Raw genomic sequence first — 23773 nt, 5'->3', positions numbered from 1 at the left:
CTTTCTTTCTTTCTTTCATTTCTTTTCTTTATTTCACTTTCTCTGTCTGTATACACACACATAAATATGTGTATGTGTGTTTGTATGTGTGATGTATATATGTAATATATAATGGTACATTTTCATTCCATACTGAGTGAGAAGTTAGTGAGAGAGAGTTAGAAGAGACTTTACTGGTAATCTTATTCATTGTGCTCAGTGAGATCCTGAGGGGTGAAGCAATCTGTATAAATAAGTTTACGTAGCTAGATAGTTACAAGTCAGTTCTAGAATACAGGTCCCTAATTCTTCACTCCAGGAATATCTCTTATCTATAATGCTGTCAGATGTTGGCAGCTAGTGGCTGAGTGGATAGAGCGTTGGTCCTGGTGTGAGGAAGAACTGAGATCAAATCTGATCTCAGATGCCTGCTAGCTGTGTGACCCTGGGCAAGTCACAATTTCTGTTTGCCTCTGTTACTTTTATGGTAAAATGAGGATAATAATAGCAAATCTCAGGGTTGTTGGGAACATTAAACATATAATAATTGTAAAACTCTTAGCACAGTGCCTGGAACATAATAGGTATTATATAAATGCTTATTCCCTTTCCCTTATTCTTTTATCCCCCCCACCATAATGCTGAGCACAGTGTTTTGGAAATAGTATATTCTCAGTATATTGGGTGAATTGAATCAAACAAGGACAAGAGAAAATATCTATTTCTTTGTATTTCCTTATACTCCTAATAAAGTAAGGCATTATGATTATAGTTCAGAAAACATGTCAGGGAGCATGGGAGAAGCAGCTAATATCAATGTAGCTGGTAGGAGTTGAAACTAAGGATGTCACTGTTACCTTGCTTTAAAAAGGTCAATTTTGGATATTCATTATGTGAAGAATACAAGGAAGATATATGTACAATCATACAATCCTTCTAGGTCCTAGGATTCCAAAAATGTGGAATGCATAATAGCACAGATATTTGAGCATTCATCTAACCTGAAGTACTGGGCACAATTCAGGACTGAATGTCCAATCTGAGGTGATTCAAGGACAGGAGTACTTGTACAAGCTTTTATAATTGTGAATAACAAGATTTAACATGAATCACATCTTTAACCATTTAATAGTACTAAAAATTACCTCAGTGGGGAATTAAACATTGCAAAGTGACCAGTTCTTGGCAAGAATTAAAGGTTTACCCAATTGTGGTAGGACAGCTATTCAATTTTCCAATTATACAATTCATGACAGGATATTATTCAGTTAGGCTTAAGTTATGTCATATGTTTTTACAAAAGAAAAAGTGCCGTTTGACTTGGGGTATGACTTCCTATCAACTAGATGTATCATATTCACACAAAAAAAGTTCTGAGGAAAACAATAATAATAATAATAATAATAATAATAATTAAAAGTGGGGTGGCATAGACCAAGACACAGACACTAATTCATGTATAATATAATGAAAATAGGGACACATTTATGTAATTGGCAGGATAGACCCTTACCATGTTCAGAGAATCATTTCATTTAAGTCTAATCAAAACCACTGGATTGTTAGCTCTGATTGGATCAAGAAAAATATGCGAATGACTGCCCAAATGAGAAATGATGCTATTTCCTTTCTTTGGCTTTTAAAGTCACCAAAATCATATTTAACTACTTGTTTGTTTCATGGGAACCTAGAGTCATAAACTCTTGTGGTTGAGTCTAATTACTGCTCAATTTATGAATTCCCCCAAACTGATCATTTAACTTTCTATTTGAAGACTTCCAGCAAAGCAAAATTAAAGATTTTTAGAAAGCTCATTTCGTGATGAGAAGGCAGACTTCAGAAAAACCTGGAAAAACTTACATGAACTGATGCTGAGTGAAGCGAGCAGAACCAGAGAACATTGTATACAATAACAGCAACATTGTGTGATGATCAACTTTGACAGACTTAGCTCTTCTCAGCAACACAATGATCTAAGACAGTTCCAAAAGACTCATGATGGAAGATGCTGTCTACATCCAGAGAAAGAATTATGGAGTCTGAATGCAGATTGAAGCATACTATTCTCTCTCTCTCTTCATATATATAATATATATATATATATATTTCTTTATCATGTTCTTCCCCCTTTTGTTCTAATTTCTTTTTTTTCACAACCTGATATGGAAATATGTTTAATGTGATTTTACACGTATAGACTATATTAGACGGCCTGCTCTTTTTGGGGGGGTGAGGGGAGAGAGTGGGAAAATTTAGAACTCAAAATCTTATAAATCTTATAAAAGTGAATTTTGAAAATTAAAAATAAATTAAAAAAATAAAATAAAGAAAGCTCATTTCATCTATGGCTAGATCTGGATCTTTGGAATTTTCCTCATAAGTCTCTGATATCTGTATCACAGTAATTTCTTACTTTTGTCCTCTGGGATAAGTAAATCCATTCCTCATTCCTTTTCCCCATGATGGCATAATAATACTCAAAGACAGCTTCACAATGCTTGCAAAGTCTTTACTCAGCTAAATATTCCTAGTTCTCTTAAGCAGTACTTACATGGTAAGGTTTATCCCCTTGCCCTGGATACTTTCTCCTACCCCAGAACTGGCTACACTGCTTTCTCTTGGTTCTTCTCTTGTGACCACTCTTTAATTTGCTATTTTGCTGCTTGATCATCTGCATTCTATAATCTATGCATGAGTGATCCCCTAAGACATGTCCTGGCCCCTCTTTTTTTATATATTTTTTCGAAGATCTCATCAAATTCTTTAGGTTCAAATGTTTCTATGTAAATATGAATCCCAAATCAATATTTCCAGCTCTAACTCTCTCCAGTGAGCTCCAGTCTCCATTAGCAACTGTCTGCTAAACATCTACACCGAGGGGTTTAAATTTCAACATGTCTAATACAGAACTCATTGCATCTGCTTCTGCTGAAAATACTTCTTCAAACTTCCTTATTTTTGTTGAGAGAATTGCTGTCTTTCTCTTCATCCAGATTTGAAACCTCTATCAGCTACGTCTCCTGTTTCTCCTCCTAACGCTTCATAGCCTTCTTTGCTATTTCATCACCCACATCAGCCCCCCCCCGCCACGACTACAGGTGTTCCTTTCGGTTTTGTCTTGGACCCTCTTCTCCCTCTAGAGTCTCTCTTGCTGACAACCTCAGAAGCCCCGATATATTTGCTCTCATCTCTATTAAGGTGATTCCCAAATCTATATATCTAGCCCTGGTCTTTCTCTAAACTTCAATCCTGGATCAACAGTTGCCTATTGGATGTTTCAAACTGTGTGTCCTGGAGTTGTCTTAAATTCAACATGCTGAAAATTGAACTCATTTTTTCTCCTGTAAACCATCTCCTATTCCAGACTTCTGTGTCTCTGCTGAAGGTACTACCATCCTTCCAGTGTTTTAGGAATGTGGTCTCAGCATTATCCTGGACTTCTCACTTTCCTTGCCTCATATAACCAATTAGTTGCTAATTCTTGCTATTTATACCTTCAAAATGTGTGGGACCGCAATGACCCTTACCCAAAGTAATTCAGAGGCTTCTGCAGGTAGAAAGTAGAAAATGATTTTATTTCGGGCAATTCGCACTGAAAGGCAGTTCAATGCAAGACCGCAGGTGGTATCAGCCAAGCAAGCATTTTTATAGGTTCTAACCACAACCCCTCCCTACCCCCCTACCTCTTATCCCATTGGCTGGGCTTCAGAGGGCACAATCTAAACACGACAAAACTACCCCAGCAACAGCAGTGGAAATTACAGAATCGTTACATAGTTTTCACCTGCCTTCCCCTCCTTCAAGTATCCTCTTAGTACACCCTGTTTTGTTCATTTCAGATAATATATTTATCCGGACTATTTACAAGCTTCCTGACCTGGATACACATACATTATTATTAGGGGTCTTTACCTTATTTTACTCGCTTAAGTTTAGATTTTATGAGGGGTCTTCACCAATCTCACTCAAAAACATGTCATAAATGGCCCTTTCTATCCATTCACACAATTACCATTGAAGATCAAGCCTTCATTACCTCTCACCTTCTTAATTGATCTTGCTTCAAGACTATACCATCTGTAGGCAGTCCTACACACTGCTACCTCAAGCACAAATCTGACCATATGACAAGTTGAAAAAAATAAATTAAATAAAAATAAAAATGGAACTTCAATGGCTTCCTATTGTTTCTAGGATAAAATATAAACATCACTGCTTATTTTTTAAAAGCCCTACACAGCCTGGTTCCAATGATTTTTCCTGTGACATTGGCCATTATACCTACTCCTGCACTCTTTAATCCAGCCTAACCGGCCTTTTTCTATTCTTCAAATGGGACGCTCCATCTTCCTTCTCTGTGCATTTTCATTGTTCATTTTTCATGCCTGGAATGCACTTGCTCTTTACCTCTGACTCAGAGATATACTTACATCCTTCAGGATGACTTTAGCTATTCTTTATTACTCTCTTCTGTGTCCTTTTTATGTATTAAATTTTTATTTCTATACAAATGATTCTCACCTCTATTTGTCTAGTCCTTATCTGTCTCCTGACCACCAGTCTTGTAGTAACTAGACGTCTTGTAGATGCTTAAACTCAGCATGTCCAAAATTGATTTCGTCATCTTCCCCCATCAAAACAAAACAAAAATCCCTTCTTCTTCTTCTTGCTGCATAAGGTACCACCTTTCTCCAGTTACCCAAATTCACAATTTAGGTGTCCTCCTCCACTGCTCACTCTCCCTCACCACCCCCCAGTCATATCTAATCTCTCAACAAGTTCTGCTAATTCTACCTTCCCATGGTTCTTATATGCCTCTCTCTCTCCTCTAACACTGCCATCACCCCCTGAAGGCCATTTTCACCTCATCCTTAGACTATTATGATTGTCTTTTTGTTTGTCTCTTTGCTTCAAGCCATTTCCTGCTCCAGTACAAACTCAATTTCCAAAGTAATATTTCTACAAGTCAGACCATCCCGTCCAATTCTGAACCATTCCCATTCAATAAACTATAGTGGCTTGCTATTATCTTGAGGATCAGATATAAAGTTCTGTGTTTGATTCTTAAATGCCTTCACAATCTGGTCCCTTTTTACCTTGCCATTCTTTTGCACCTTACTCCCCTCTGTGTGCTCTGTGATCCAATAAATCTGTGCTACTTGCTTGTTCTTGCACTAAATACTCCAAGTCCTAACTCTGTGGCCTCCAAGTCCTAACTCTCACTGTCTGCTGCCCATGCTTAGAATTCTTTCCATCCTCTCCTCTAATGTGTGGATTCCCTGGCTTCTCTTCATGTCACAACCAAAATCCCACCTTTTCTCAGAAGCTTTTTGCCAGTCTTCTTTAATGTTAGTACCTCCCCTCTGAGATTATCTTCAATTTATCACACATAGATCTGGTTCATAATTTTTTTTTGCATATTGTCTTTCTCATTTGATTGTGAACTCTGACTGTAGAACTATTTTTGTACTTCTTTGTATCCTCATGGCTTAGCACAGTATCTAACATGTAAAAGGCACTGAATAAATGCTTCTTGGCTTGACTCAGGTAATATCTTATGTTAATAGTTTTTCCTGGTTCCTTTAACTACTAACACCCTCTCTCCCACACTACATTGTATTTTACTACTTTTAAAATATTTGTATTTATTAATTTCATATATGTATGTAGATATAGTGTGTGTATATATATGTATATACATTATATATATATATATATACTCATACAGATAGATGGATAGATAGGTAAATATGGGTGTCGGTGTGTTATTAATTATCTCTCCCATTAGAACTTCAGCTCATTTCAAGTAAGGATTGTTTCATTCCTTATACTTGGATCCCTAGAACCTAGCACAATTCCTGGCACACAACAGACACTTAATAAATACTTGTTGATTGATTGATCACATGTAGATTAAACTACAAACTCCTTAGCTTGATATTTAAACAACATTCACAACCTGGCTTTAGCCTAACTTTTCAGATTTATTTTACATTATTTCCCTTGTTGAAATTAAACTGACTTATTTGCTGTTGCCGCTACTTAGCATATTTATCTCTTATTTGTGTGCCCTTAAATAGGCTGTCCACAATGTTTGTAACAACCACACTTTCTTTTCACCTCCACTTTTTACAACCATTAGCTTTATTCAAAGATTAACTCTCTCAGAGTTGAAAAGGGCCTCAGAGGGCACCTAGTCCTTGGGGAGATAGGTCAAAATTAGTTTAAATTTTCTGGTATAATTTTTCCATTTTTTTCCACTAGTATTCATGACATAAATTAGTAGATCTAACTCTAATCCCTCTTTCCTATTGCTTTTATTTTGCCTTTTGTATGTATACATACATGTAGGCATGCATGTATATAATGTATTTGTAAACTCAAGACTTAGAAAGTACCCTTGGCATTGGGTAATAGAGAGATTGCACCTCTAAATTAAAAAAATGTAATGTGTAAACTTGATAATAGTAATCATCTTTTCTACATAGTACTTTGCTTATCGTATCCCCTATTAGACTGTGAGCTTCTGTTGTGATTTGCCTTTATATGCCAGCACTAAGTACAGTGTCTAGCACATAGTAGGCATTTAAATGCTTACTGACTATTGACTGTCACAAGTAACTTTTGCTTTGAGTTTCTCCAGATATTTTCTGCCTTTTTACAACTGGAGTTTCTATTCCTTAGTGAAACAAATCATCCTGGAAAAGGTGAAATGTTCAGAAACTCTAAATGTCTTTTCTTTACTGAGGCTGTTTTACTGTAATTCTTGAAATTCTTATGAACTTGATATGACTGATAACTCCATATAGTCATAATCCATCATTATAAGGAGAGATCCATAATCAGTGACTTTCAGATGTCAAGGAAATTGATTATTACCTATTATTTTGACTTAAATATATATGTATATCTACTTATATATACACACACAAATATGTTGACATTTATACTGTTCAAGTATTACAAATACTTATCTCTGTGACTGTTAATTGTATGGATTTTGAAATCCAGCCTCTAAGGTATGATGGTATGAATAGTGTGTCTTGAACAATGCATACCCAGACAAAGGATGCCCAGTACCTGTGTGAATCATATGATTTAGTTTATATCCATAAATTTTACCTGTGAACCAAATTTCAATGCAATATATACAAAGTGACAAAAGATATGTCTATTTATGCAATGTATTTTGGACTAAAACATAATAGGTATAAGCATAATACCTCAGAAGCCTTTTTCCTCATCTTTAAAATGGGAACAATAATAACTGTAGCTTCATTAGAATCACATGATTCTTGTGAGACTCAAATGAAGAATGTACATAAACTGTTTTTCCATACCAAAAAATCTATATAAATACTAGGTTTTATGAAGAGAGGCAATATGGCCATTTTGACTGAGTGAGAGACTTGGAACTAGGTTCAAATCTTGTCCCAGACACTCAGATGGCCGAGTCATTTAACCTCCCTGAGCCTCAGTCTCCTCATCTTTGAATGGTGTGTGTGTGCGTGTGTGTGATATCTATTACACTTATATAGGATTGATCCCATAACCCACAAAGTTGTTATGGGGTACAAATAAAGTGTTATCAGTTTGAGAACTGAGTCACTATATAGCTATCAGTGATGTACCTTAATAAAATTCTCTGTCTCTATCTCTATTATATAATGATAGAAATGCTAACTACTATTAAATGCTAGCTAGTTATTATCATCTGGAGCTTTAGGGTTTGCCAACCACTTTATAAATATTATCTCATTTTATTCTCTCAACAACACTGTGAAGTAGGAGCACATTTTGCAGATGAGACAACTGAAGTGAAAGTGAAGTGACTTACACAGCTAGTGTGTCTGGGGTCAGATATGAATTCAGGTCTTACTGATTCCAGATCTAAAGCTCTAACCTCTGCTCTATCTTGCTACCTAATAGTTTACTTTGCATTTTCTTTGCAAAAACACACACATACAAACACACACATGTATGCATGTATGTATATATGTGTATGTATATATATATATATATCTACATATAAATGTATTTATATTTGTTCCTTATACACACATATATATGCTGTATTTGTATTTTGAGTGCTGTTACATGTATATTTGCATAAGGTATATTCTAACAGTTGAGCCTTAATATTCCATCCCATGTACAAGGCTCTATAGTTCTCAAATCAACATTTTTCAAATTGAAAGACCAATATAAGCTGCCTGATCCTAATTGTTTCCTAAATCAGAGTCTGTGACAATTAGCAGAAATGAAACTTGTACCCTGTGGTGCTGAGCTGGGAGAGAGGCTTTAGCATTAGCAGAAACTTGTTGCAAGCTGTTACTATAGCTACTGGATGGGAGGCTATTTCTAAATCAACAATGAGCAAGAGGTGCTTCTAGCCAAAAGAAAAAAGAAGGGGGGGAAGGAATCAAAACGTGACTATTGCCACAGCAACAGAGAGAGATTTCCTGATGTGAACAGATTGTACCATTGTCCTCTGATTAATATTAATTTTTAATCAATCTACAGTGTTTTGTCAGGAAGCATCGTCCCTGAGCTAAAGACTTATAACCAAGGACTCGGGAGTGGCATTAAATAGGAATGCCATGAGGATTTCAGATGTCACTAGGTGACCTCATGATGAAGCAAGTCTTTGGAGACTCAAGCTTTGCTGCTTATATCCAATTTCACCCCTGATAAATTAGATAATCTTGAGAAAGTCACTTAACCTCTCTTTTGCCTTGACTTCATAGGCTGTACCAGATAGAAGGAAGCAAAACATAGTGTGAGAGGAAATGAAAGCAGTGGTGTGGGCAGAATCAGATTTGGAATGCATGGGGGGAATCTGTGAAGGATTTAAAAATTGGGCAGCAGTGATCTGATGAGAAAGAGAGGAATATAATTGAAACAGAATATAATTGAGTGGACTTGGAAATTTGAGAGGCAAAAGGAATCAAAAAGAACAGTAAGTGTAGGAGATGAAGAATTTCATTATGTCTTAACTAATCTGAGTTACAACTTACCCTAGGAGATTTAGTTGGATGGGCTCTGCTCCAGGGATAGTCTGGGGCACGGGGGTGAGGAACCTACATCCTTGAGGCCAGATGTGGCCTTCTAGGTCCTCAGGTGCGGCTTTTTGACTAAGTCCAAGTTTTACAGAACAAATCTTTTTATTAAGGAGGTTTGTTCTGTGAAGTTTGGATTCAGTCAGAAGGCTGCACTTGAGGATTTAGAAGGTGATATGTGGCCTCAAGGATTCAGATTCCCCACCCTTGGCCTTTGGGGACTCTAAAAATCTCCCTTGGGTTTTTGAGTTACATAGAGGAAAATATGGAGGTAGCTGAGGGGAGGGCATTCTAGTATGGAAAACTGAATTTACAGCTTACACCCCCATGGACTTAATTGGTAAATAGCTAGAAACAGAGAAAGAAGGTATCAATCAATGTCTGATTAGTCTGGAAAGGCTCTTGTAGCATGAGCAAGAGGAGATGCACAATGTGAGGGCATTACAGAGTCTACTGCTGTTGCTGCTGTAACACAGATGAACACAGACACACACACTTCTAAAGTTGGGATGTCTCCTAGTTTGTAAACTGAATTGTAGGAATGTGAATCTCAAATAGACCATCATCTAGGTGAGGGAAGGATTCTACTTAGAATGAATCATGAATGAATGGATAGACTGATGGATGAGTAGATGGATGAAACATTTAATAAGCGTTTGCTATGTACAAAACACTGTGCTAAATTCTGAGGATACAAATAATAAGACAGCCCCCTGCTCCCAAGGAATTCACATTGAAATGGAGAAGCCAACACATTCAGGAATTTTGAATTGCAAATCATTTTCAAAAATGGTCATTTGACTGGGGCATAGGAGTAATCTGAAAAACTTTCATGTTATGGGAAAGAGTATTCCAGAGTGAATATTTTGAGAATTGTATGGTGAACCGAAGTGTACCCAAACACTATAACATGGTGGAAAGAACAATGAATCAGAAATCAAAAGGCTTGGGTTCAAATTCCGGCCTCCTTGCTTTTCAAATATGTGACCTCAGTCATCATTTCACCTATCAGAAACTCATGTTTTTCCCTTGGACTTTCCCACAAATCTCTGGCATTGCTCTGAGGCTATAATCCCATCAACTGGCCTTTCATTGTGGCTATGCCCAACCTGTTACCCTTAACCTAGCCTAGACCTCCCTATGTCCCCCAGCCACTTCCCTTCTGCCTTAATCGTATCTAGGCTCCATTCTCCCTTGGCCATCTCTGGAGTTTTATTACCTCATAGACTACTTGGCCACTCCTAGATCTCTCCCATAGTCTTTCTGTATATAAGGTTCATTTTGTCTCCATTAAGATGCTGGGATTATTATAATCTAGCCAATAGCTCACAGATGCTCAGATTCCTTAAGAGTCTGGCTAATATGGCAGATCTTTAATAAACCTTGTTTTTGGCTGAAAAAAAAATTCATGTTTTTCATTATAAAATAGGGATAATAGCACCTCTCTTGCCTGTCTCTCAGTGTTACTGTGGGGGGGAAAGTGAGAAAATGTATGTGAACATTATTTTATTATTCTGTCCTAAAGTATTAATTAACAGGTTGGCATACCAGAGTGTGAAGGGATAGTTTTTATAGATGAATCTATTACCTAAGACTTTAAACCAAATATTACCAATTTTAAAAATAGATGGTCATGTTTAGAACATACCATATATTAAAATGTTCCTTTGTAATTGTAAGAAGCATTTGTCTAGGTAACATTGTAGTGCTAATGGTATATTTGTTTATTGATTTTACAGGGATTCCCAGCTCTAGTCATGCTTCCTTGTCCCTTGTCACTGTCTTTCAGAAATATTAATAAATACATCTTAATGTTCATAAAACCAAGTTTGTTTCACATTGTATTTACATAATTTTTGATAACTTGGTGGTGCTTGAATTCATAGTAAAAAGAGATTGGCTTACCAAATCTCATATTTATAAATAGCATGGTGAGACTCTATCACCCCATTAGCATGATGCCCTTTCTTCCCATTAGAACCGTGTTTCTTAACCTGAGGTCCATAGACAACCCTCTAAAAGTTTGGAGATTGATTTCAGGGATTCAGAGGGTGAAATACATTTTTATTTTCACTAATCTTTAGTTTCCTTTGGAATCCTATGTATTTAATGTGTTTTAAAAAAATAGTGTTCTGAGAAGGGGTCCTTAGTTTTCACCAGATTGCCAAAGAGGCTATAACACATATACAAAAAGCTAAGAACCACTGAATTAGTTACTCTTTTCCCTTAGCGAGTGAATTTTCACCATATCTCTATTTAGAAGAACAAGTCACTGGATGGGTGAAATGAAGCCCTCGGAATATGTTCTAGCTGTCAAAGTCCCTGTGACCAAAATCACAGTTACTCCCTTAGAGAATGAATGGAGGGAAGAGGAGAAGAAAGGGGAGAGGAGAAGGAAGGAAAGGGAGATGAGGAAGAGGAGGAAAGAGAATAGTAAGAGAAAGCTAGAATATCCTAATCCATCTCCAGGATCTCTCAGGTATCTGGAAAAGGTACGCTTAATAGAAGATACAGGTTATGGAAACAAGATAAAAGGAGCTTGATTAAAAAAAAAAGTGATAGGTCTAAAAAAAATTTTAAAAATTAATTCACATTGACACATTATTTTAAGGTTTATAAAAATTCTTTATTTATAACTCTATGAGATGTGTAATAAATCCTATTTGTGCTATACATTCACAAAGCACTTTCTCCCCAGCACTTATGCTGTAAGGTAGGTAATGCAAGTCCAATCCTAGCTGTTTTACATAAAAGAAAACTGAGGCTCCTAGAAGTGAAGTCACTTGATCGTGGCCACAGGAACTAACAAGTACTGAAGCTAGGATCAAGGTCTCCAGGCTCTCTACCCAACTTTCTTTTCAATGTACCACACTTCTCTATGTCATGGTAACATTTTGCAGACCGACTGTTTAGCTAGTGTAGGGCCAAGAACACAGACTAAAGCTATTTAAGTGTAGCAGATAGTAGACACTCTCTAGCTGTTGGAACGATTACTGTTATGGACCATTTTTGGCTATTCCTACAGAGGCTTTGGAGGGTTCTGCTCTCTCCACTCCCTTTGTTGCCCCTTTTTTTTTTTAAGGGGGTAGCAATTCCTTCTCCTAAATAGCTCTAAATAGTATTTTTCTATATTTCTTTTTGCTTATAAATTTTAAAGAATACATTCACTTACTTTCAAATTCAAAAACATTTCAATAAAATTTACCATAAGAACTAATATTACTGGCTTCAAAAGAATCAATTCTTCAGCACTTTGGCTTTATATGTGGAAGGAAAATTTATTTCAGGAGAAAATAAACCTCACAGACTTGAAAGGAGTGATCAAATATTATACTTCATGCTTGTTTTGGTATATTTCTTTCATTTTCTGTATCTGCTTTCATTCCCTATTATGTGAAAGGTAATTTCTCCTTTAATACATTCTTGTGAGCACTTTGAATCTGCCAATTTGCCCTATGTGGTCTGAGATATTGCATCTAGTTCCTTAGACAGCATTATATGTACTATATGGTCCAATTCAGGACCTAAGTCCATGAAATAATGTTATGGTGCTTTACTGGCTAATGCATGTAGTAAGTAAGATTCAGACAGTTACTTCCACATCTGAAAAAAAAATCTTAAAAAGGGGAAAGTGATAAGGCCTCATTGAAAAGTTCTCTTCTTTGGATATCTTTAAGCACAAAGATCCTTCAAACCCTAGTTCCTATGTTTACTACTCATTACTATATTACTTTATTCTTCTTAATCTTCTGGGTCAGTAGTTCCCAATTGTTTCCTAAAATGAATTCATTTTGATATATTTGAACTTTTTTCATTTTTCTATTTCTCATCATCTTCCTATTCTTGCTTTCTGAAATTAAATTCTAAGCCTTTTAAATTCTAGGTCAATTCTGTCTCATATCTCATAATTTTTACTCCCAGTCCCTGTTCCTTCTCCACTCCAATCTATTTTCCCAGTTTCTCAGAAACTCTGCCTTCTTATAAGGTTGTGTTATAATCATAGAATTACAAGACTAGAGGAAGCTTTAGAGGACATCTAGTCCTATGCCTCCATTTTTTTTTCATCTTGACTTATTTTGGATCTTCTTTTAATTTTGTTTTTGGGTTTTGTCTTATTTACCATTTATAGCATTTATCTTCTTCCTACTCTTGAAAAAGAAGTTAAATTCTAATTTTTTTTCTAAGTCTAACTATTCTTATTTTCTATCTTACCCCTCATATTCTTTTTTTCCATCCCTGGTACTTCTCACTTACCCATTCTCCCAGCCTCTGAGAAACTGCTTTCTTCTGAGGTTTTGACATGATCTTAGAATCATAGATTTAAAATTGGAGAAGACTTTAAAGGAAGTCTATTCCAATTTTTGTTCAATTGTTTTTCAGTCATGTCCCTCTTTGTGATTCCATTTGGGGTTTTCTTGGCCAAGATAATGGAGTGGCTTACCATTTCCTTCTCCAGCTCATTTTACAGATGCTCTTATTTTAAAGTTAGGTCATTTAGTAAGAACTTGGGAGTCAGAAAAACCATGGTTAAAATATAGCCTCAGCTACTTAACTCTTTGTTTGACCTTGAGAAAGTCATTTAATTTCATTGGGTCTCAATTTCCTCATCTATAAATGATGGGGTTGAACTTGAGATCTCTTGCAATTCAAAATAGCTGATGCTATGATATAATAACTTTCTATCAATAAGAGAGTTTAAATTAACAAATGAATATCCTCTTAACCATCCTCTTAACCGATCACATGTCATTTAATGAAAGCATTAGTGACTAGGGGAAATGAAGTGACTGGAAGTCCTCCCGAATGCTGGGGGCTATGACCTACTGGACATTTTCTCCAGCAATCACTTTATTGCATCTTTCCATTAATCCTTAAGCCAAGCTTTAGAGATAAGCAAGGGGATTTTTTTTACCCACTCTTCCTCCTACTTCTTCTATTTGGTGATAGGGTTTACCTAAGGCAATATTGAAATGTTCCCAAATTAATCAGGGTTAGGTGCTGACAGACCTTTCCTGTTTCACTTCTTTCTATTACAAAACCACTACAATTCTCCTGAGATACTTTGGTGATGGAAGTACTTCTAAGCAGTGCCTAAAGGAAATCAATTTATTTTTCTGGAAGGAGACTAAAATTAGGCAGCCTCTGGGTATACAACTTTAAATATAAATATGTAACCCAGATAAGGAATTAGAAAGGTTTTTTTTTTTTAATTTAAGAAAGGAGAATTAAGTAATTTTTTTAAACCACTCATTGTTGAGCCATTCATTGCTACTCAGTGGGGTTTTCTGGAAGGGAAATTCCTAAAGGTGAGATGTATTTTTGTTAAGGTTCCTTCAAATACCAAAATCCAGAAGAGTAAAACACTAGCACTTTGTCATGACCAGTCTTGGCAGAGCAGCTATAGGTGAGGTTTCATTCTCTGATCACCTACCATTAGTCTGAGCAGCAAGTGAGTTACTATGCAGTATTCTAGTTAGAATCAAGGGGTACTTTAATTCATTGAGTTCTATTTTAAAATTTTTACAACTAAGTGAGACTTCTCCCTTAATGACAAAATATCACTCCAATCTACCTCCCAATGTGATCATATTTAAAACCTACTTGGTGATCCAGCATCTGAGATTAAAGTTCCTGGCCTCTGCTATCTCCTTCCCTTACCCATCTTCATATTACCTTATCTTTCCTATTCTTCTCCACTGTAATCTGGATTACTTGTTCTCCATTCCAAAGGTGTCAAATACATGGCCCATGGGCCTCACGAGGGCCCTCACATTCCTGAATATGGCCCGAACCAGATGAAGCTATAATTGGAAAATATATAATGAAATAAATTAAAATAAAATAAAATTAAATTGATAGTGTCAATATATGGCTTTCTAAGTTATTATGTGGCCCACAAGGATCCTTATTTACATTATAGTGGCTCTGTTTGTATTTGAGTTTGATCCCACTGGTTTAATATATTCCACTCTGCCTTTTGGATATCTTTCACTGTTTTTTTTTTTATTAAATTCCCTCTTCATCCTCTGCTTTTCCTACAATACTCTTTCTTTTCTCTCACTTTAACTGAAAGCTAGATTTCCACTGAGTACTTTGAAGTCTAGGCTTTTGGGGGCTATTCTTTTTTTCTAATTCCCCTGTAACCACAGTTTACTCTTCAATACTGCAACTAGGCTGTTCCCCATACCTCTGATAACTTTTACCCTTCAAAGTCTATGAACTCAATATGTATCCCGATTTCCCCATCCTTGTTACAGTCTTTGAGAACCATCTAGTTCACATTCTAACTTCTCCAATTAATACCTAGCATGAGGCTCACAGTCTTTGCAAACCATTGTTCACCAGTATCCTGAATGAATTTAATTATCCAAGTAAGTTTCCCCTCCAATAACATGATCATATAATCCTTCAATGTTCTCAACTCCATTGGCTTACAATTTTTGCAGCGCTTCAACCACAGGCACTATAGTATAGTGGGAAGAATATTGGATCTGGATGCAGAGGGATTTGATCCAAATTCTAGATCTTCAACTTATTGCCTGTGTGATCTCAAGAAAATTGCTTAACTTCTCCAGCCTCAGTTTGTTCACTTGTAAAAAGAGAGGGGTTGTACTAGATGATTTCCAAAGTAACTTCTAGTTCTAAATATATAATCACAATACAAGTCATCCCCCAATTGATAAATGGTCAAAGGATATGAACAGGCAGTTTTCAGATGAAGAAATCAAAGCTATCTAGAGTCATATGAAGAAGTGCTCTAAATCACTTTTGATTAGAGAAATGCAAATTAAAACAACTCTGACATCTCTGATCACCTTCTACCTATCAGATTAGCTAATATGACAAAAAAGGAAAATGATAAATGTTGGAGAGGATGTAGGAAAATTGGAACACTAATACATTGTTGGTGGAGTTGTGAACTGATCCAATCATTCTGGAGAAAAAATTTGGAACTATGCCCAAAGGACAACAACACTGTGCATACCCTTTGAAGCAGCAATACCACTACTTGGCCTGTATCCCAAAGAGATCATAACAAGGGTAAAGGATCTACATGTGCACAAATATTTATAGTAGCTATTTTCATGGTGGCAAAATATTGGAAATTGGGGGGATGCCCATAAATTAGGGAATGACTGAACAAGTTGTGGTATATGAATGTAATGGAATACTATTGTGCAATAAGGAATAATGAACAGGCAGATTTCAGAGAAACCTATAAATACTTGTACGATGCAAAATGAAATGAGCAGAACCAGGAAAACATTGCACATAGTATCAGCAACATTGTGTGATGACCAAGTATAAATAACTCATCTCTTCTCAGCAACACAATGATCTAAGAGAAGTACAAAAGACTCACAAAAGAAATTACTATCCACATCCAGATAAAGAACTGATGGACTCTGAATACAGATCAAAGCTTACTTTTTCATATTTACTTTATTCTTTTTTGTGTTTTTTTCTTTTGATTTGTTTCTTCTTTCACAACTGTGACTAATATGAATATGTTTTATATGATAGCACATGCATAACCTATGTCAAACTGCCTCCATTTTTAGAAGAGGGGATGGGGAGGGAGGGAGAGAAATTTGGAACTCAAAATCTTGTAAAAAGGAATACTAAAAATTGCTATCATATGTAATTGGGAAAATAATAAAATATATATGTAAATATCTATGTGCATATATGTATGTACATATATGTATGTGTGTGTATATACATATATATATTTCTACCTAAAAACTGAAAATGAAATCTTCAAGTGTTGTAAACTATATTATCACTTCTGTAGTTTTAGCCTAGAATAGAGATATTTCAACTACTTCTAAAGTGAACTATTTAGTAAAAGTCTCAGGTCCCTGGAGAATTACAGAATGGTTGATGAGTTCTCTGTCTTCAGAAAATTCTTCAAAGAAGGACAAAAGTATTTCTGCTGATGAAATATTTTTTTTTTGCCATTTACCTGACTTGGCATCTGAAGAGTAAGAATCCTAATCAAGTCTATATATTTTGCTTTCCCTACTGGAGCATTTATTAGCCTCTGGCTGATTTCTATTTTGGGAATAGCTTAAATCAGACCTTTATGTATATTGACATTTCCTCAAGCAAAATGGTGGATGATAAGTTTGGATTTTTATAGTTCAAATTCATCCTCATTTGAATGATATAACAAAAAAAGATTAATTTTGAATGAATATGTTATAGATGTTAATCGTAAACCAGAAAATAGCCAATTTCCACTGATATACCTGGAAGGACAAAACTCTAGTTCATTCGATTTTGTCTTTGAATCTCTAGTATCTGGTACAATAGCTGAAACATACTAGGCACTTAGCAAATACTTATTGGATTAGATTAGATTGGGAAAAATATCTCATTTTGTGGATTTTTACTATTTTGTCTATCACTGATTACCTTGGCAGTCTTACTCAGTACCCTACCCAGTTCCCACTACTGCTTTTCAAAAGATAAATCTCACGTTTCTATTTTCACAATAATGACCTCCACCCTTATACTCCTCCAACCAGAATCTCCAATTATTCATAAGATATTTCCTCCTGGATATAAATCTGGCAACACAAGTTCAAAATGGCCAAATTATGTGTTATTTTTCCATTGAAATTTGTTTCTCCTTATTACTTCCTTATACTATCTATGGCACCACTGTGGCTGCCATGTTCATAGCCTTGTAGTTATCTTTGACTTTTCACCCTTTCTAATCCCTACATACCTTGTAGATGACAGGGTGGTTTAGAAGAAAAATCATTGGCTCTAAAGTCAGATGACATAGGTTCAGATCTGACCTCTGGAAATTACTGTTTTTTTAATTTTGGACCAATCTAATCCTTCAAGCCCCCCAGTTTCCTCCTCTGTAAAATAAGGTAGTTATCTTCTGAGGTTCCTTCCAAATCCAGATCTATGATTCTATCAATTGTCTCTTCACAACATCTTCTCTCTTTGACACCTTGTAGGAGACAGGGAATTCATAGAAGATTTTGTAGAGAAAGAATGGTGATCAAAGGCTCTCTCTTGGTTTCAAGCTGTAATAGTGACCCCTTCTCACTTCTAACTCAGGGCAGCCAAATGCTATGCAACAGCTTCCTGGTCAGGGATCACTAACTGTATCCTCTTATCTGTAACTGCCTAGAGATCTTTCAGGTGCTCCTTACCTTTGTTCCAGCTGTTCCCTTTGGCTAGAATGCCCCATCCTCCTCCATTTTGTTTTTGAATTCCTTTTCATTCTTTAAAATACAATTTAAATACCACCACTTCCAAAAAGCCTTCTCTCATCTCTCATCCCAAAAACTGGTAATAACTTTCCTCTCAGGCCTCACAAACAGGCTTTTATTATCTATTTATTTTGGAAAAGCTTTAGTATGCTTTGTTCTAAGCCAAAAATACAATCATAGATTTAGAACTGAAAAGGATCTTAGAGGTCATTTGCTTCATTCCTTTCCTTTTTTTGGTTTGGTGGTTGCTGTCCTTCATACTCAAAGAGGACCAAAATGACCTCATGATGTTGGGTCAATGTACAGTGTGTCTCACTATGTAAGTTAAGAGATGAAAGAAGAATTTATTTGTGATCTTTATCACTGTTTTTTTTTAATCATCTCTAGCTAAAGTCTATAAAACATAGTTGGGAATGAATGCTATAGGAGGAAATTAATTTCATGAGAACAAAGTCATGTGCAGCAATCTAGCTGTTACATAGTCTGATGTTTGGGGGAGTTAGTGCCTTTGGGGCTTAAATATGAGGTAAGATCATCAGCAACCATGGAATTAGTACAGTATTTAAAAAAAATAGAAAAGCCATGCTACAGTTGGGACTCATAATATTTTGGACATTGTTTAAATACATCATTAAATCATTGTGATACAGGGCTGGTGTGGGCAATATTATTTGAGGTATTTAGTAAAGATACAATTTGGTATGCTAGAATAGCCACCATTAAAAAATAACTCTATAATCCCACACTCTCAGCTTCTTAAGAGCTTACAGTCTCTGTTTTTCCACCGCAATAAATGGCAAGGGTACTTAGGTTAGGAAACCTTTCTGTAGTTCTGTCAAAGTTGTGGATAATGAATGTTATATTCATAAGTATGATTTTCTCCTGTTGTGCTAGCATCTTCCATACACCATAATAATTCATGGCTTATTTAGGACTCATTAGACACTAAAATTATTAAAACAAATTATTTAGGAAACACTAACATTTGCAATGATGTATTCAGTACATATTCATTTTCCCCTGTCACTTTTAAATTCAGTACTTTGCTTTTCAAATAAACTGTTTGTACATCAGATACTTTAATTTCAAAGATATTTATGAATGTGAAAGTATAATATATATTCCAAAAAGCCATTTGGAAATTTTTTTTTCCCAAGGAAAAATAATGGATAACTCCACTGGGGAAAAAAAAAAGACTGCTTCTATAATAGAACCAAAATTATCTTTCTTTGTGTGTATAAGGTTCTTCTCAAACATTTGTTAAATTTAGAAACAATTTAATGGTCAGAGTGAGCATGCCACACTGTTACCAAGTTGAAGTTGGTGACATGATCTTGAGTAAAAGATATATTGGGAAAATGATATTATGAAACGGGACTAATTCTTGTCTCTGTTGGAGGCAGAATTTGAAAGATACTACTAACGTTTGGCTCCACTACTCTTTGGCCAATTGAATGATATACTTCCTGATGAATTGATTATATTTATTACCACCTATTCTTGTATCATCTCTGTAATAGGGGGCAATGGTGCATATATGGAACAGTTATCCTACTGTATCATCATAGATGTCTTAGAATCACTTTAAAAACTCACACCCATTTGACACAATGGACCTAGTGAAATGAACAATTCCGTGCTAAAATGAGTTTATGTTTGGAAGGAAATTAATTTCACATAATGTCAGAACTAAGACTTTTGAGACTGTTCCACCACCACCCCCATCTTCCAAATGAGGAAACTGAGGCAAAAGGAGACAATCATTTAACTAGGATCACGTTGAGATCTCTCTCAGTGTTTCTTCATCAATTTGTGAGCAAGGAGAGAGGATGAAGCATAAAGAGTAGTCCAAAATGTTTTTTTCTGCTTTCAATCTATTTATTTTTTTCTGTTAGCAAAGAGTAAGGGGGGAAAGTTGGGCTGTAGGTTTCTAAAGGTTACACTTGAAATTCTAGGATTTAATTTAATTATCAGAGTCAACACACTTTGCAAAATAACCATTGACTTTCTATGTGACTTTTGGAAAATTATTTAACATTGTGATTCAATTTCTCTGGTGTTACGTTTGCACTTGTGATATGAAAAAAAAATCTGTTTGTTTGTTTTTGAGAAGGGGACACTAACCTTCCTTACAACAGGCCCTTTTCCAACCTGATGCCTGCCTCCCCACTTTCAATAAATACCTTCTATATCAGGAATCTTCAATGAATGCAGTCTCCTATGCTAAAAAAAAAATACATCAGGTTCAGAATCATATACCAGACAATCATAGTCCATCAAACATTTAATAAAAACAGGTTTACTTAGAGCATGGGAAGGGGCATTCATTAAGTATGCAGTTGATACAGTATTTCATGCAAGTCTTTCCATGTTTTTCTAAGATCATTGAGTTCATCATTTCTTACAGCACAGTGGTATCTCATAACAATCATATACCACAACCTGTTCAGCCATTCCTCAATTGATGAGCATCCCTGCAATTGAGTAGAATGATTTCCTGCTTTGGTGTTGGACATTTTGCTGGTCTGAGGTTTGAAGCCTCAGAGAAGAGTCCTAGCCCCTCTTGTCTTGGCTGTTTTTCTAGTTAGGGAACCAGATAACGATATTAAGGAACAAAATCCTAGACCTCTAAAAGAATTAAATCCTGAGTTTCAATAACTTCTCAGAAAAAAAAATGAATCTAACTTGCTCTTTTGTGGGGCCTTAGTATATCGCCATCATCATACCAACACCCACATAGATGCCAATCATTATTCTTACTCTGCACTTCTGTCTTTGTCATTACCTTGCTCATGAAGCTTCAGTGGGTCACTATTGTTACTAAGATAAAACTGTCATTTAAAACCCTTCACAGTCTATCCCAATCTCCCTTTCCAAACTTAGTTCACATCATTGTCTCTCAGTTAGCCTGATTTCTAGTCAAGCTATCACACTTCCTGTATAGGAACATTCCATGGATTACTTTTGTGATTTTTTCATAAAGTCTGGAAGGCTATCCCTCTTCTCTGTCACTTTTTGGAATTCCAATTTCCATTCAAGAGTCATGTCAAATGCCACCCCTTCCAAGAGGCTTTTCCTGATGCTGCCAATTGTCAGTGTCCCTGCCATTTTGTTTTTCATGTCCTCTGTATCTCTTTGTTTACTTATCAATGAACATGTTCCTCTTCCCTAGTAAAATTCTAGTATCTAGTGGGCAGGGACAGTTTCATTTTTTTTGCCTTTTGTATCCACAAAGCCAAGTATAGTGCCTGGCACATTATGAAGTACTTAATAAAAGCTTATTAAATTAAATTGAATTGTGTCATTCCCTTGGTTTATGGACTCTCTCTACCAGTGCAGTTTATGCCCCATCTATGACTCAGCAGATTTGTTCTAGGAAATTGCCATAGAGGTTAAGTTATTTGCCCATCCTCTTACAGCTATTGCAATAATAAGTTATATTTGTAAAAAAAAAAAAAATGTGGTCACATGACCCTACAAAGATCAAAAGTTTATTAATCCACACATATGATTTAGAGCTTCTTAGCATCAAACATATAGGGAGGGAAGGAATGGGTCCCTTTTCTTAAATCATATCATCACAGCATTGCAACTAGAAACTACCATATTAGTATATTAATGAAGTTCTTTTGAGGTCTGAGCATTTGCTGTGGGGGGAAGAGAAGGGAGAATGAGAGGTATCATCTATGAAGAAGAATAATAATGAATTTGCATCTATAATGGTAGTAACATGCTGGTATAATCTTTCTGCTTAGGGCTAAACATGCAAAAGAATATCTAAGTGACAGAGTGAAAATGAAACAATTAATGTTCTGGGATAGCAAATGCTGTCCTGTTTAACATCATTTGTCTGTCATTAGCTCTTTTACTTTATCAGTGATGACCATCTTTAGTTGTCCCCGAATTTTTAATTCTTAAACACCTGTCTTACTATTCAACAATGCCAGGAAACCACTGTTCCCAAGGTGATGGAATAAAGATATTGTGGGGATAAAGATGCATTCTGACTTCTCTGAGAAGAAGGTTGAGGTAATAAATAGTGAGCCAAGAAAGGAATGGATAGATTTCTGTAATTCCAAAAAATTTAAAAATTTAAAAAATGAGGAAAGGGGAGAGTACATAGAAAGGGGTAGTTTTAAGATAGGAGATATTAAGAAAAGCTATAAATAAATTACCTCCTTTCTTCTTGTTTTCTTGCCAGGAATACCAAATTGACATATTTTTTGCTCAGACTTGGACAGACAGTCGCCTTAGATTCAACAGCACAATGAAAATATTAACTCTGAACAGCAATATGGTTGGATTAATCTGGATTCCAGATACCATCTTCCGGAACTCAAAAACTGCAGAAGCTCACTGGATTACAACACCCAACCAACTCCTTAGAATATGGAATGATGGGAAAATCTTGTATACTTTAAGGTAAGGGTATGTCTTTTCATTTGGTAGCACTGGGAATAAAAGTTTCTTAGATCATCACTCATTTTATTTTGGGTTACTAAATTAGAATATAGTAGTACCTCTACTCTACAATTTCATCACTTTTGCATACTTTACATGAATTTGCATGGTAATATTCCAGTGGTCCCAATGCAAAGTATGCAGTAAGAAAGCTAGAAGTCCAAACAAATGATCTTCAAACTTGTTACCTCGCTCATATACTACTAAATTTGTAAAAACAGAACTTTAAAAAAATATTTAGAATGATGTATTTTGGAAGGTATGGTGTGGGGGATGATGACTTGAAATGAGAGAGAGAGAGACAGAGACAGAGACAGAGAGAGATTGAAACTCTTGCCATTTTATTTTCTTGTTAGTTTCCTTTTTAATGGTACTGGTTATCTAGATAAAAGTGATAAGACTATGGAAAACCGAACCAAAAACTTTAAAGATTCCTAGTTTTATTCATTTAATATAGGAAAATAAAGATGTGTAAAGTGTTACAGGATTGAGGGAATTTAGAGATCATCTAACCCTAGCCTTTTATTTTACACATAAATAAAATGAACCTAGAATCTAACTGGAAGAATGCCTGCCAGGTGTGCCTAAGTATTGGCACATAATAGGAAATTAGCTCAATAAAGCAAAGACAGACCAAATAAACTGGATCATAACTCTTCTTTGAATCTCAAAAAAGTGTTCTCTTTAAAATTATATATGTATATATGTGTGTATATATGTGTATACATGTATATATGTGTATATATGTGCATATATGTATATATGTATATATGTGTGTATGTGTATATATACATATATGTAGAGAGAGAGAGGCATGCATATATGTATATATGCTTCATTTTCACTTCTTGTGTGAACATTCACATCTTTTGTATAAACACACATAAATACAACAAAAACACAACAACCCACCCAAAATGGAAGTGATATTATTTTACTAAGTCTAATTTATATGCAAACTATAGTGTAGTACTATTCAGTTATTTTATCTGAAGATAGTAACAAAGGCTTACCAAAACAACATATACATAACCCCTTTAA

The 23773-nt window shown here is 35.5% G+C and overlaps 1 protein-coding gene across 1 annotated transcript in view; it reads left to right on the top strand.

Moving 5' to 3' along the window:
* GABRG3 (gamma-aminobutyric acid type A receptor gamma3 subunit) overlaps window positions 1-23773 on the top strand; it is an 802344-nt gene that overhangs the window by 429136 nt on the left and 349435 nt on the right. Inside the window, exon 4 of the mRNA XM_027856641.1 lies at window positions 22473-22693. Within this exon, the coding sequence (XP_027712442.1) occupies window positions 22473-22693 (221 nt within the window). The remainder of the gene's footprint in view (window positions 1-22472; window positions 22694-23773) is intronic.

Source organism: Vombatus ursinus, unplaced genomic scaffold, assembly GCF_900497805.2.
Source record: "Vombatus ursinus unplaced genomic scaffold, bare-nosed wombat genome assembly UNPS02011591.1, whole genome shotgun sequence".
Lineage (NCBI taxonomy): Eukaryota > Metazoa > Chordata > Mammalia > Diprotodontia > Vombatidae > Vombatus > Vombatus ursinus.
The sequence above is the reverse complement of the archived record's forward strand: the minus strand, read 5'-3'. Positions and strand labels throughout refer to the sequence as shown.